This window comes from Agelaius phoeniceus, chromosome Z, assembly GCF_051311805.1.
Source record: "Agelaius phoeniceus isolate bAgePho1 chromosome Z, bAgePho1.hap1, whole genome shotgun sequence".
NCBI lineage: Eukaryota > Metazoa > Chordata > Aves > Passeriformes > Icteridae > Agelaius > Agelaius phoeniceus.
The window spans coordinates 62,270,275-62,283,430 of NC_135303.1; the positions used below are offsets into that span (position 1 = coordinate 62,270,275).

Below are 13,156 nucleotides of genomic sequence, written 5' to 3' on the forward strand. Positions count from 1 at the left end.
ATTTCTATTTTAAGCAGTTGCCACAAAAAATGGGGACAGATTAATAAATGTCTATATAATAAACAAACAACAACTGGTAGTTAAAATTCAGAGGACATTTCCTAGGGGACTATAAATAATAAATAATTTGTGTGAGGCTAAGGAACAGGCATAGTAACATTTTCAAAATGGCACACTATCAAATCAAGAGGACTAGACTCCTGCAACAAAAGGCAAAGAAAAAGGATATGCATTTTAAGCTCCATTGACTCTCCAAACATGGAGACCACTGACAAAGAGTGGTATCTACAGAGCCTTGTTTATCGCTGATCTCTGCTAAGGCTACTCTGGGAATTTCTTTCCTGTAGAAAAAAGGTAAAACTGCTTTCTGATTACACCATCCATCTGACCTACAGTACCAGCTGTGAGGTAGTACCTATTAACATTCACAGATCTTATTGTGGAACCAGGGACCCTGAGCAGTACTGTCTGGGGACAGAAGCAGTAGCAGGTGTCAATGCCACTAAAACCTCCAGATTTTGCAGTGTTTTAATTAGTAGGAGACCATTCTAAAAAGTCCTGACTCTCTACTGCAGTTCTAATAAACCAAAACAATAAGTTTCAAGATACATTGCTTATACTGTTGTGCAATTAGAGCTCTCTGTTAACTCCTGAGAGTGTGAATTGACCCTCTATGGTTTGCTTTCACAGACATGTCAACAATTTGAAAAACTAAAGAAGTCTCAATACAGGACCTCTGAGGAGAAAATGTCCAGAAGAAGTCATGGAACACTGGTTGAAGACAAAGCTAGAAATAAAAGGAAGCATCCTAGGATGTACCATTAGGTTGGTGCAGGACAGCAAAAATCACTCATCTTCCCTTTTCAGAATGGAACTAAACCCTACAAGGGGTTATTTCACCAAAGTGCTTGCAATTAACCTCAGATCTTTGGATGAAAAATGTAGCAAATTGCTACAGTTTCCTTGTAGCGCTAGAATAAGTGTCCTAGAGTGAGGAGACCCCCAGCTGTAAAATGAAATACTGGCAAATTATATTCCACTTGTACTGATTATATGTTTCCTATAAAATTTAATGAATAAAGCTTGCTAAAATAATTAAATTTAAATATTGCATTCTGCATCTTTATGTAATCACTGGAAGTCGGCAAATCTTAAAGATCCTTTGAAGACATTCTGTAACTTGTGGCACATTTTACCTTGTTTTCTTTGGAAATCAGGCTATGATATTAGTCTATCTGTACACCTCTGATCAAATAAAGCACTGATCTTGCAGACAAATATGACTACCTGGCTCAAAATGCAAAAGGTAAAATACAGTTAAGCCAGGAAAAATGGGCAATCAGGACTAGAACAGCCCTATCAATAGACGTTTATGGACCCTACGGGTGCCAGGAAATAAAAGGCATAATTTGGTATTTGCAAATTGAAAGTCAGTCACAAATTAGAAATCAGAAGAAATTAGACTGTCTTCTTGAGAGTTTGATGCTGAATGGTAAGGAAGACAAACTGGAACACAAGAAGGAAAAGAGATTGTTGAATCATCTAAGCGTATACAGACATTGCATTACCTAGATTACAAAACTACCAGCTTGCACTCCAACATTACATAACCTGTGTTAGAAAACATGCCCAGATATTTTCTAAGGGAAAATATTCCCTTTTTAGTGATTCAGTAGTCCTGTATAGGAAGCTGACAAATGAAGTTTTTTCCAAATTCAAAAAATGGAGACAAATGGAGACACATTTTCAGTACATGCTTTACATGCTATCTATACAATCCAGCTGCAGAGACTGGGAGGTTTAGCACCATCCCAAAGAATGACGCAGTACTGCGAGCACCTATTTTTCGCAAAACACAAGAGTTTTTAAAGACATGACCCATTATGCATAGGAGGAAGAAATCTAAATTGTGTAACTCCACTTTTTCTTTAAGAAGGAAATGCAATTTTTAAAATTAAAATTAAGCTTCCTTATTCTACCATTCTTTCTGTTGGCAAATGAAAGCCATAAGCTGAAACTACACGATGTTGGGGAAATTAAATATAAATCTGGATGTCACTTACTCCACTCATAGTGATGTTTGTAGCCTTGTCAATATCCAATGTGAAATGTAAATATCAAGCAAAAAAATCTAAAAAAGTATAACTCAGTCCTAAGAACTCACCATGACTTGCTCTGTAAATAGAATGCTTCATAAATGTATTTTTCAGCACACAAAGACTTCCAAGACTAAAATCTGAGTCAAACATAGCATTCTTCAGATAAAGTAAGTCACAAGTGGCAGTCACAAGTAACAAGGCATACCTTATTTCCTCAATTTCACAACACTTATTGAAACATATGTAAATAAATGTGATTGAAAAGATGGTGAATGGTAGCTGTAGAATAATAGTGAGCATTTTAAATTGCAAATAACTTGTCTAACAATCAGTACCAATAGTTTCACACTTTTGACCCACTGCTCACTGATTCATCTGTGTAACAGCATCCTCTAATACTGTTGAAATCTACCACTGCTAATTGGTTTTTAGGGTCAGAATGTATGTATCTAAATTTATCCCCAGATGAGACCATTTTACTGTATCTCTACACAGTCTTTGCAAAGCATGACACTGAAAAAAATCACTGCTGCCCTATATAATTCTTAAATCAAGAAAATTCAATCTTACAGCCTTAACGTTCTCAAAAAACCCCCCAAAAAGCCAAATTAGGCAATTCACTCCTAGAATGTTTTAACAAAGACATTTATTTCTTATTATAAATGAAGTCAATACTAGCATGGAGTTTGCAGGTTTTTTTTAATTTTAAACAACCTTAAACTGGTTAGGGGTTCAAACTATGGAAATAATCCATTAAATATTTACAAGGAAAAAAAAATCAGAAGTTCATAGCACCATACCTGTGCCCTTGCATGAACTTCCCCAAGGAGACCTGAGTACTGCTGTTCCAGATACTTTTTTTCATTCTGCCAACAGCTTGCCTGTGCTTTCATTTGTTCAGCCATTTTGTTAAAAGCATCTTCCTGGCTCTGCTGAAGCTCCTTCATAGTATTGGACTTGTTTTTACAAACATATTCCAGGTGAGATATCTGTGTAACAAGCATTTAAAAGAAATTATTTTACTTCTCCAAGCACCTTTTTACTTTATTGCGCATATCATTTTAACCACAGACGGCATAAAATCTAAACTGTAATTTCTTCAATATTGTCATTAAAACTAAGTAAAAGCCTTTCATGACCAATTATTTACTTGAGTTGTGCAACAAAATGAACAAAAAATTGGATTCAGTTTTGCCATTGCTGTACCATATTGCAGATGTTGGTTGCTTTCTTTGTTGAAAACCTGAACTGGACACGTCTCCTATGTTTTGGCTTTTTGTAAACAAGAGCATTAAATCTTGTGATGGTAAAGTACCAATCTGAGTACACCAGTCCCTTAGAAGTTTGCAAGAATTGTAAATAATATATAAGAAAAACAATCTTTAATATAATTTTTGGTTTAGTGGAAAACCAAAACATTCCAAATACTAATAAGCATTAAAAGAATTTCAGGACATTTTAGCACATAAAAGTTGTTTTCAACGAATACAAATGGATTCACTCTGTGGATAACTTAGGAGCTCCCACGCAAACTAAATGGAGAAATGAATCAAGGTAAGAATAATCATGAAATACACACACCTACAATTAATTACTAGACAGTATCAGCAAGCTACTTTTCAAATGCATCACACAGAAATGCAAGAGGAAAATTTTTCCTCCCAAGAAAGCAGTTACAACACAAGTGACATACTGTTCAAAATCCCTGAAAAGCTGGTAAGTATATGAAAAAAGTCCTAGAGACCTCACAGTCAATATCAGTAACCATACTAAATTAAAAAGCAAGAAACAATATGACACAATATCCTCAAACACTGCCAATAATGTTCACTCCCTTCTCTTCCACTCCCTTTTCTTATTTACTTCAAAAGTAAAATACAAAAGTATATCAAATGTTCATAATCTAGATTTTATCCTACCCCTTTGGTAAGGGGGTAGGTCCAAGTGACTGCTGGGATATTTATTAATTGATGGGCAGAGTTAAAACAATTCACTGTGAACAGCCCTGCATCTTACTCAGACCAGAAGAGCGGTCACTCCTGAAGATGAAAAATGTCAAAATAAGATTTTCCCCTACAATGTCTTTTAAAAATGTCAGCACAGACAAGTTCTGGAGTTGCTGCACTAGTCTTAGGACTGACCAGATCAATGGAGCCAGAAAATGAACTGAAATTCTAAAGACTGTCATATGTTAGTCTGTGGAGTCAGTTTAATTTATTTAAAAGGAAATCTTTTATTTCCTAAAAATGCAAGGATTTAGGGAGAGAAAGGCCACATAAGCTTACTTGCATCCTGAAAAGTACAGCTCCTCCCTATAGCAAATACTGAAATATTTTATAAAAACTGGTATTTTCTATTTGTGTTACTGAATATAATTCTATATTCCATGAGTTACAATTAAATGAAAAAACACACTGTCATTCTTTCAAATGAAATAATAAACTCTGAATAATAAACATATAATTTAAAGACAATACTCCTTGAGTAAGGGCATTTTGTTTCAGTTTTATGGTAAAATAAAGACTTGCTTTATTAGTGTAAATGATAAGTTCTTTGAATTGCTTCATCAGTAAGATTAATTTATTTTCTTTTAATTAGGTCCCTGTGGCTAATATTGGCTAGTACTATCAGCATGTCCTGCACTGAAAGTGGAGCTTAGAGACTTCATACAGACTTCAGTCACATTTACATGCCCACAGCAATGGCATCAAACTGAGTTGTAGACAAGCCATAATTAATGGTATTGAATTATTAACGTCCAAATTCTTTTTGAAATAAGATGAATGTCAGTCCTTTTTAATGATACTGCAACGTGGACAAATGTCACTGAATTAAATAGAGGTAGCTGGTGCCTAAGGACACTTACCTTCTCATTAGCCCTGTTGAGGTCTGAGATCAGGGCATCAACATTCTCCTGCAAGACTACACAAAGCTCAGGCCAAGAGAATCTATCTAGGATGCCTTCTGGTTGTTTTATGAGCACACAGCCTGCTATCAAATGCTGGTATAAGCTATGAAGGAAGGTTAGTTTCTCCTGAAACAAAAGGAGAATTACATATCTGAACAGTGTTAGAATTGAAAGACGTGCATCACATGGGCAGTAATACAAACTACATGCAAGTGAAAAAAAGCCCACATAGCTCATTCACAAACCTTTTTCAAAATACCACAATTGCCAATATTTGCAGTCATACATATTGAAGTGACGGTAAGAAAACAGTTTTTACAAAGTGTGTCTATTCAGATGTAAGATATGAATAGTTTATATAAATACAGAACAGTCCTGCTGTTATCACAATGACTATCTGATACAGATAAAAAATTCCATGCTATTAGTATATGCAATTCATTTATTTATGGTAAAACTTTCAGTTATACTCTAACTGTATCCACTTATAACAACTGCAGAGCGTGCAGAAAATTCTCTGATTGGCTTGGCAGCACAAGACACTATTTATACAACTATCAATCTGAAGTCTTTTTTAAATTGTTTTTGTATGGATTACATATGAGACTAAATGGCCAGACAAAATAGGCTTATAGCTTCATGAGTTAAATTCCACAAGCCATGCCTCATTCATTTACACTAATTTTAGTCAGTAATATAATAAATTGATGCAAGTTATAAATAAACTTTAGCAACAATATAATGCTATAGGAATTCCATCCTTAGTGCTTTCAGTACATATATGCAACTTAGCAACTTTGATTAAGACAACAATAGCAAGTTGTACCTCAAAAGTCACAAGGACAAAGTCTGTAAACTATTGCAAAGGTTCCCATTATTTTCCAAGGGCCTTGGTCGAAATTTTCCATTAAGAAATTATGGATGGCCAAGACTGGAAAGTAGGATTGTTCTGAGCTCTTTCCATTACACTTAGGTGTATTTTCTCACAATTATCTCATGGTGCTTTAGGCAATTAAAATAAATTGTAGTTCAGTTTGGTTTAACTTTGTTTCTAACAGATCTACAAATTCCCCAAGGAAAATCCAGTGTGCCACCATCATTACATTTGATGTTTGAGCTGTGATAAAACTAGGACGATAATTATCCATTTGGCATGAGAAACAGGATTCCAAGACCCCAAATCAATTCACACATGTTGAATGCAACCACAGGGTTGTAGACATGCTGACTTTACAATATAGCCAGACTTCTAGTTTCCTCCACTTTAATCATTATCTGATGTGTGTAACAATTCCAGCTGCTTCATGTGGACCCTATTTAAATACCAGACTGTAAAAGAGGTGGAAAGAATGTTTCCTTTTTACTCAGTTGGCATCCATGTCCAAATTTGTGGAAGTAATGAGCTCAATATGCACAACAACTACAAGTATATCCTTGCCCTTGCTAGTATAGAACCACTTTATTGGGCGGAAAAAGCAGCAAAATTAACATCTGTTAATACATATAAGGAGAAAGATAATAGTTCTGAAATAAGACATTGTAGACCCATTCCCGCATATAGCACACTACAATTAGCTAATAGATAAAGGTAAGCATTTCTAGGTTTTGTGGCATGCATGCAAAACTACCTCAATTCCATATTTGCTATCTATCAATTTACATGTGGATCAGTAATTAACACATGATAATGACAATACTACATGTTTCAATTGTAAAACATTTCTGCTAACTTTTAATAAGAAAGAAAGAAAGAAAGAAAGAAAGAAAGAAAGAAAGAAAGAAAGAAAGAAAGAAAGAAAGAAAGAAAGAAAGAAAGAAAGAAAGAAAGAAAGAAAGAAAGAAAGAAAGAAAGAAAGAAAGAAAGAAAGAAAGAAAGAAAGAAAGAAAGAAAGAAAGAAAGAAAGAAAGAAAGAAAGAAAGAAAGAAAGAAAGAAAGAAAGAATTGTTCGTCAGGCATAGCTTTTTAAATAAAGTCTGTTTTTCAAAAATTTAAAATACAGGAATGATTAAGCTATTAGTTCTGATACAGAAGAAAGGAGAACCAATATGTCCTGAAATCCTGTAGATATTAAATACATATTTCAAAATACGTATCTTAAAATCATATTTTAGGGATAAATCTGTTAAAACTAAGAGTAACCATCTGATGTATGTAAATGTATAAAGCTGAGATTAAATAAAGACTCTTTGACAGTCATCTTGTCTCTAGTAATACCTCCATATCCTTCTGGTAAGCCCTGGTAAGCTTCTGGATTTCATTTTCAGATTCTGTGGCACGTACTTGCTCTTTCTCCCAGCATTGCTGTACATCCTGTAGTTCCATTTTTAAAGTTTCTATTAAAGTCTCTCTGTCTGCACACTTAGTGTGCAGATAGTTTAACTCTTTCTTGGTATCAGCCATGGTATCCTGAACTTCCTGTAAAACAGAGGAATTTAACAGAAAAGCTGGTATAAATTTTACTCTATAAAATGCTACCTTATTCAAGTGTTCATCACCTGAGGAAAGAAACAGTCATATAACCACATGTATTCACAAGAATCCAGGCTGGGTGGACTTTATCTTTCAAGAATAGAGTTTCAAAATTGACAATAGGCCTCTTGAACAGCTTGCAACTAGACAGATTGGAAATCCATCTCTGACAGGTAAAGGCTCCATGAGACAGTAAACTTCACAGTCCCCTCTACCCCCACAAATGACATGCAGAACACAGGAATGCAACTTATCCTCTGCAGAGTGCAAAGCTCTCAGACCTATTGAAAAGATACATTATTTTCTTAAGTGAATCCCTGATCTGTTAGGGCTGAGTCTGCAAGCAACACAGATGTTGTGCATTGCATCCTTTACATGCAAGATAAAAAGTGAGGACTCTCTTTGGAGGTTGACCATGGGAAATAAGTAATCAGAACTGGTCATAAATACCATTATGTAACAAACATCAAAATCTCACCAGGTAAACATAGAACTTAATACACTATCCCCTCTGAGCCAAAATATGGTGCAGTTACCCTGGATTTCCAGCACTGTTAAAGTTTGCAAAAGGTCAAACTGAAAGCATTGTTTATTTTTCATAAAATCACACCTTCATAGACCATAAAATCATACAAAAGATACCACCAAATTAAACAGAAAATGACAAGCTTTATTCTTCTAAATAGAAACATTAAAATATTAAAGTAATTTTAATTTCTAATAGAAATGCTTTCAGACTTGATCTAGATTTTGATCATCTATACAATATTATTACCAAAAATTTAGAGAGATTGAAAACTAGCATATTGCATAAAAACCAGTACCCTGTGTGTGTAGCAAGCTCAGTTTGTGCATGAAGAATACAAGTATCTCTTGCAAAGGTTGCAAAAATTTTAGATGACTTAAAAAGGTGCTGTAACAGAAGTAGAATTCCTAAATCTTCTGAACATAAATTAGTAAAGAAAGTTCATAACAGGTGACAACACATCATGTGCAAGTATCCATTAATGTGAAGATTCAATGAATGTTACAGAAAAGCACTGCATAAAACATAAAGCAGCATATCCTCAGAAGAAGAATCTGAAAAACGCTGTGTTTACAGACATTCTATTTTGGCAGTAATACAATACAGTGCTAGTTGGGAGATTAAGTTAAAACACAACCTCAGGATTTGCTCACTCCCTTGGCTATGGATTTAACCAGAAAGGACATTACAAAAGAGGTGTCAGCCAAAAACAGAAAAAAAAAAAGTTCCAAAACGAAAGGAAAGAGCTCTCAACTGTTTTTATCTCAGGTAACTTTTACTCCAAGAAATTTTAGGCTGCACTCTTTACAGATGTTAAAGACAACTTGCTGCATCATACGCATCGACCTTTCCGACAAAAATAAACAAAACAATTAACTAAAGAATTGACATTGTTAAAAAAATATACCTTCATATGTATAGAGGTAATTAAATTCTCTTTCCCTTTTTTTGAGAAAAACAGTTAAACAAAAAAGATTACTGATAATGATTTCAATATAAAACAATACCTGCAAATTTATCAAGGTATTTTAATTATTTCAGAAAGGCAATCATTGAAATTATGTGCTTTATAGTGATAACCAGGATAATGCAGCATGGTTTCACACAAACTTGTGAGGTAAACTAGTTTGCTCAACAGACTACAATGATATAAGGACTTACTCTGATAAGAAAAAAGATACTTTTAATCCAGAAAGATACCGTTTGCAAAATGTTCAAATTTTATGCTAAGTTCACTAAACCTACCTTCAGGTCTTGTCCTAAAGCACACATTTTCTCCTCAGATACCTCAAGGTCTTTTGTCATCTTTTTACACAAAGCCTTCATTTTCTCGAGCTGCAAAAAATATGAAGGTCAAACAGGCTTTTACAGAAAGGGTGCAATGATCTATTCAATATAATACAAAGGAAGAATTTCGTGTATGAAAGTAAAAAAACAAAATTTATTTCAATTCCTTGAAGAGCTTTTGTACTCCATACAATCTAAATAACATGCCATTACAAAACACTAAATAACCTTTTATAATGATTTAAAATAAAGAGTAGTGGCAGAATCCCAAACTGAGTCCATTCTTACCTATCCTATTAACTCTCAAAATATCTGACAAAAACACAGATTCTGAAATGCACTTGAAAGTGTAGTAAATTCAGATAATGTTCTGGGGAGTGGTTTGAGAAAACAAGTTTTCAAGTCAGTGGCCATTTGCAGAAATTGTCCAGCTACAAGCTTGAGTCTTTACAGAGCACTGGATAGTACTCACATACTGTAAAAAGCATCAATGCGCCACAGAGGCACAGTGACTTTTAGGGTTAAAAGCAAAAGCAGTCTCAGAGATTGCTTAATATGTACTAAGGTACTACCATGTGTACTAGCTTCACTTTCCACTTTCAAAAACAGCGACAACATAACAAAATAATGTGTATCTCTGTTTTTATGATGCTGCTGCTAGCGCCTGACATTTAAGGAGCAACTCAGAAACAGAATACCTAATGTACAAAATTTATGAATTACATTTAAAATGTTTATTTTTATATTTTGATGTCAGGAGACTTGGCAGAACCCTCAGAAATAATTACAGTAAATTAAAGAATGCTACTGGAATATTTCCAGTCTTTTTATTGGTTTACTAATCTTTTCCCTCTATCCAAACATGTTCTGGTATCTGCACTATACAGAAAGTCAGAAGCTAGTTATCTACAAAACCCAAAACACTTCTACACCTTTCTAGTTTGTTAGCTTGTGTGACTACACAAACTAAACAGATCTTTTAATCAAATGTTTAACACAGTAAGTTAAAGGTGATACATGACAAGTTTACCAGCGTATTTCACATATACTTACAGGTGTACACATACATTAATAAATTCATCAATATGTGGGATCTTGTTGAAAATCTTTTTATAAAGGAAACCACTAAAATTTGCTTACTGTTGTGTTGCTACTAAAACCCTTCCTTATTGTGTATTAAAACAACCTAGTTTTATTGCACAGTGCCCTTCATAGTCCCCTTGTGCATTATTGTATTATTAAAGTTTTATTATTAAACATATCTCACACATAAAAAGCCAAAAGCAGCATTCTCTGTGGGGGTGGGGGTAATCAAGAAGGACAGAGCACTGCCCTTTCTGTGCACCACGAAGGCGCTCAGTGATCTCTGGCTCCATATGACAACTTCAGGGTCAGTCACACACAGTCCTACTGGGAAGTCTTGTGGCAGGTCATCTGTTGGTCCTGCTCTGCTTGCGATTTATTTTCCTTGACAGTTCATTCTTCTTTCTGTCAGAACACTCTCTTTGCTTTCTTAGAAGCCACCCCCTTGGTCTCCCCACTGCTGTCTCTGGCACAGTTTCACAACAAAGCACATCACTAAGCCAAAGCCTGCTGAGTCGACTTTTCAACTGTGCTGCCTATCACGTGATGCTCCTCCTCCCAAATAACAATTCGCTGTGGGTAATATGTTCCTAGTTACTCTGCAGCTTCCAGACTTGGGTCTCAGAAGAGTTTCATAATGACTATACACATCAGTTCTCTTATCTCACTGGGAGAGACTTAACAGTGCTTGCTGTTTAAAAAGTGTAATTGTTACCATGGTCACTTATTCTTGTGCCCCTTGAACAAACTCAAAGGTCTTGTGGGAGACCTTTTTTTTCTCACTAAAGAGGGCAAAGCTAATATAGTTGTTTTTTTTTTTTTAATTTTTAATTTTTTTTAACCTGTTGAGTGACTAGCTAGACTATGCATTTGTCAAAACAATAGACAAAACCTAGAAATTAAATAAGAGTGCTGGCACCTTACAATCTCATCTCACACCTTGCCTTTCTATATTTGCCAGTTTTATTCAAAGACTAATCACAAGTTTGTACAAAAAGTTTTAATGGTGCAGTTAACTTCTTTCTACAGCCTTTAAAGCCACAAATTAATAAAACATTTACACCCAAGAGGAGTAATTTAGTCAGACTAGCAAAACACACAAGAAAATAAATGCAAAACTGTAACTTCTCAGTCAGTGATATAAAAGGACTGCATGGAAAACATCTGTTTTTCTTTCAAGGGAAAGTTTCCCAAAATTGAAATACTCCCATTATTTTCTTAGATAACGTAAAGACAGTATTCTAACATTTTAATTGAAATTATAGCCAAAAAGCTCCCAAAGAGAATCCATTGAGACACTCTCTTCAGAAAATCATACCAGTTTTAGAAGTACAGGGGAGCATGATCATTCACATGCCTGATAGCAGTGACTAATGAGGCTCAACCATTGTGAATTTAGGAACACTGCAGTATATGCAGCTGCCCTCTTAGATCATTATCTCTTAACTAATATTCTATATATGAATGGCTTGTTATCCTAAATGATTTTTGAAAATAGCCCCAAAAGACTGAACTAGAAAAGCAAATTAAACTAGAAAGACAAAAAACTGTTCTCCCTGTCCCCACAAATGTGAAACTTTACTGTAGGGCAAGCTTAGAGAAATAGTAGCAACAGAGATTTTTTCTTCAGGCATACTTGAAGCTGTCTACTCAACATTCCCACTCTTCTGCCGTTTTTTACAAGCAAAGTGTATGTTCTGCTGCAGGCCAAATGCAATACATATAGAGCCAAACATTGCAAGTGCTACCTCATTAGACGTATCTTCCAGCTTGTTCTGGTAAGCTGTCAAGGTACACCTCAAAGTCTCAACGACAGAGCAGCTCAGAGGTTTATCTTTGTCCTCACAAGTGCCTGAAGGAAAACACAGAACAAAAATTAAGCCTTAAAGCCACAGAGAGAAAATTATTCACCCTGGATGTGAGGTATTAGAATTAGTTAGGGCTTCAGTGACAATAGAGAACCACTGAAGAGCAGCTTTGTTTGCCATGAGAGATACAGCTGTATAGCCATGCTTTCACAGCAAATAGAGCTAAAAGACATCTGTATAAAAGCTTTAATAGAAGATACAGAACTGTAAATTCTGGATTACATTTATGTCTAATGCATTTGGTATGCAGTCTCACATATTATTTCTACTGTAGTCAAACCTGTGTCATTCAGACAAGCCAACTTTGAAACCACACAATTATATACTTTGAAAAACATGTTGTCTGAAAGTTAAGAATGTTACACTTTTCCTGACATTATTTTGCTGTTGTGACTAAGCATGCATATAGTAATGCAGTACTTCATTTACTAAAAGCCTTACTGAGCCAAACATCATATGATTATGTTATGTTTGGAGAGGACTTAATAACATTTTAAATTATATTAAATTTTATTCTGAAGGAAATGACAAAAAAAAATATTATCTGTCTGTAGAGTTCTATATAACAGTTCAATTATAAATCTGATATATCCATTATATACACACTAAACTTATTTATTAAACCTTTAGATTGAGACTTCTGATCTTGTTGCCTTAATTGGGGACATATGAACAAGTCTGACCATTCCAAAGTGCATAGAAAAATGTGCCAAGAAAGCAAAACAACACTGTATTGATCGAGAGGTCACAAGATGTCAGCTGATACTCAGTTTCCAAGAACAAACTTCTCTTTTTTCCTGGTGTTACACCACAATACTAGGTTATTGACAGACCATTCCTCTCAGCATTATTTATATTCTTAGAAAAAAACATTTATCACTTACTGTGTGGCAAATTATAGTATCAACATTTCAA

The 13,156-nt window shown here is 34.7% G+C and overlaps 1 protein-coding gene across 6 annotated transcripts in view; it reads right to left on the reverse strand.

Moving 5' to 3' along the window:
• CCDC171 (coiled-coil domain containing 171) overlaps positions 1-13,156 on the reverse strand; it is a 158,303-nt gene that overhangs the window by 91,753 nt on the left and 53,394 nt on the right. For all 6 annotated transcript variants that reach the window (XR_013180148.1, XM_077172123.1, XM_077172122.1 and 3 more), the window contains 5 exons: positions 12,122-12,225; positions 9,249-9,338; positions 7,223-7,423; positions 4,966-5,133; positions 2,900-3,088 (listed from right to left, as the gene is read on the reverse strand). Coding sequence is in view for 5 of the 6 variants with exons in the window: in XM_077172123.1 (XP_077028238.1) it covers positions 2,900-3,088; positions 4,966-5,133; positions 7,223-7,423; positions 9,249-9,338; positions 12,122-12,225 (752 nt within the window). In the remaining variant the exon portion in view is untranslated. The remainder of the gene's footprint in view (positions 1-2,899; positions 3,089-4,965; positions 5,134-7,222; positions 7,424-9,248; positions 9,339-12,121; positions 12,226-13,156) is intronic.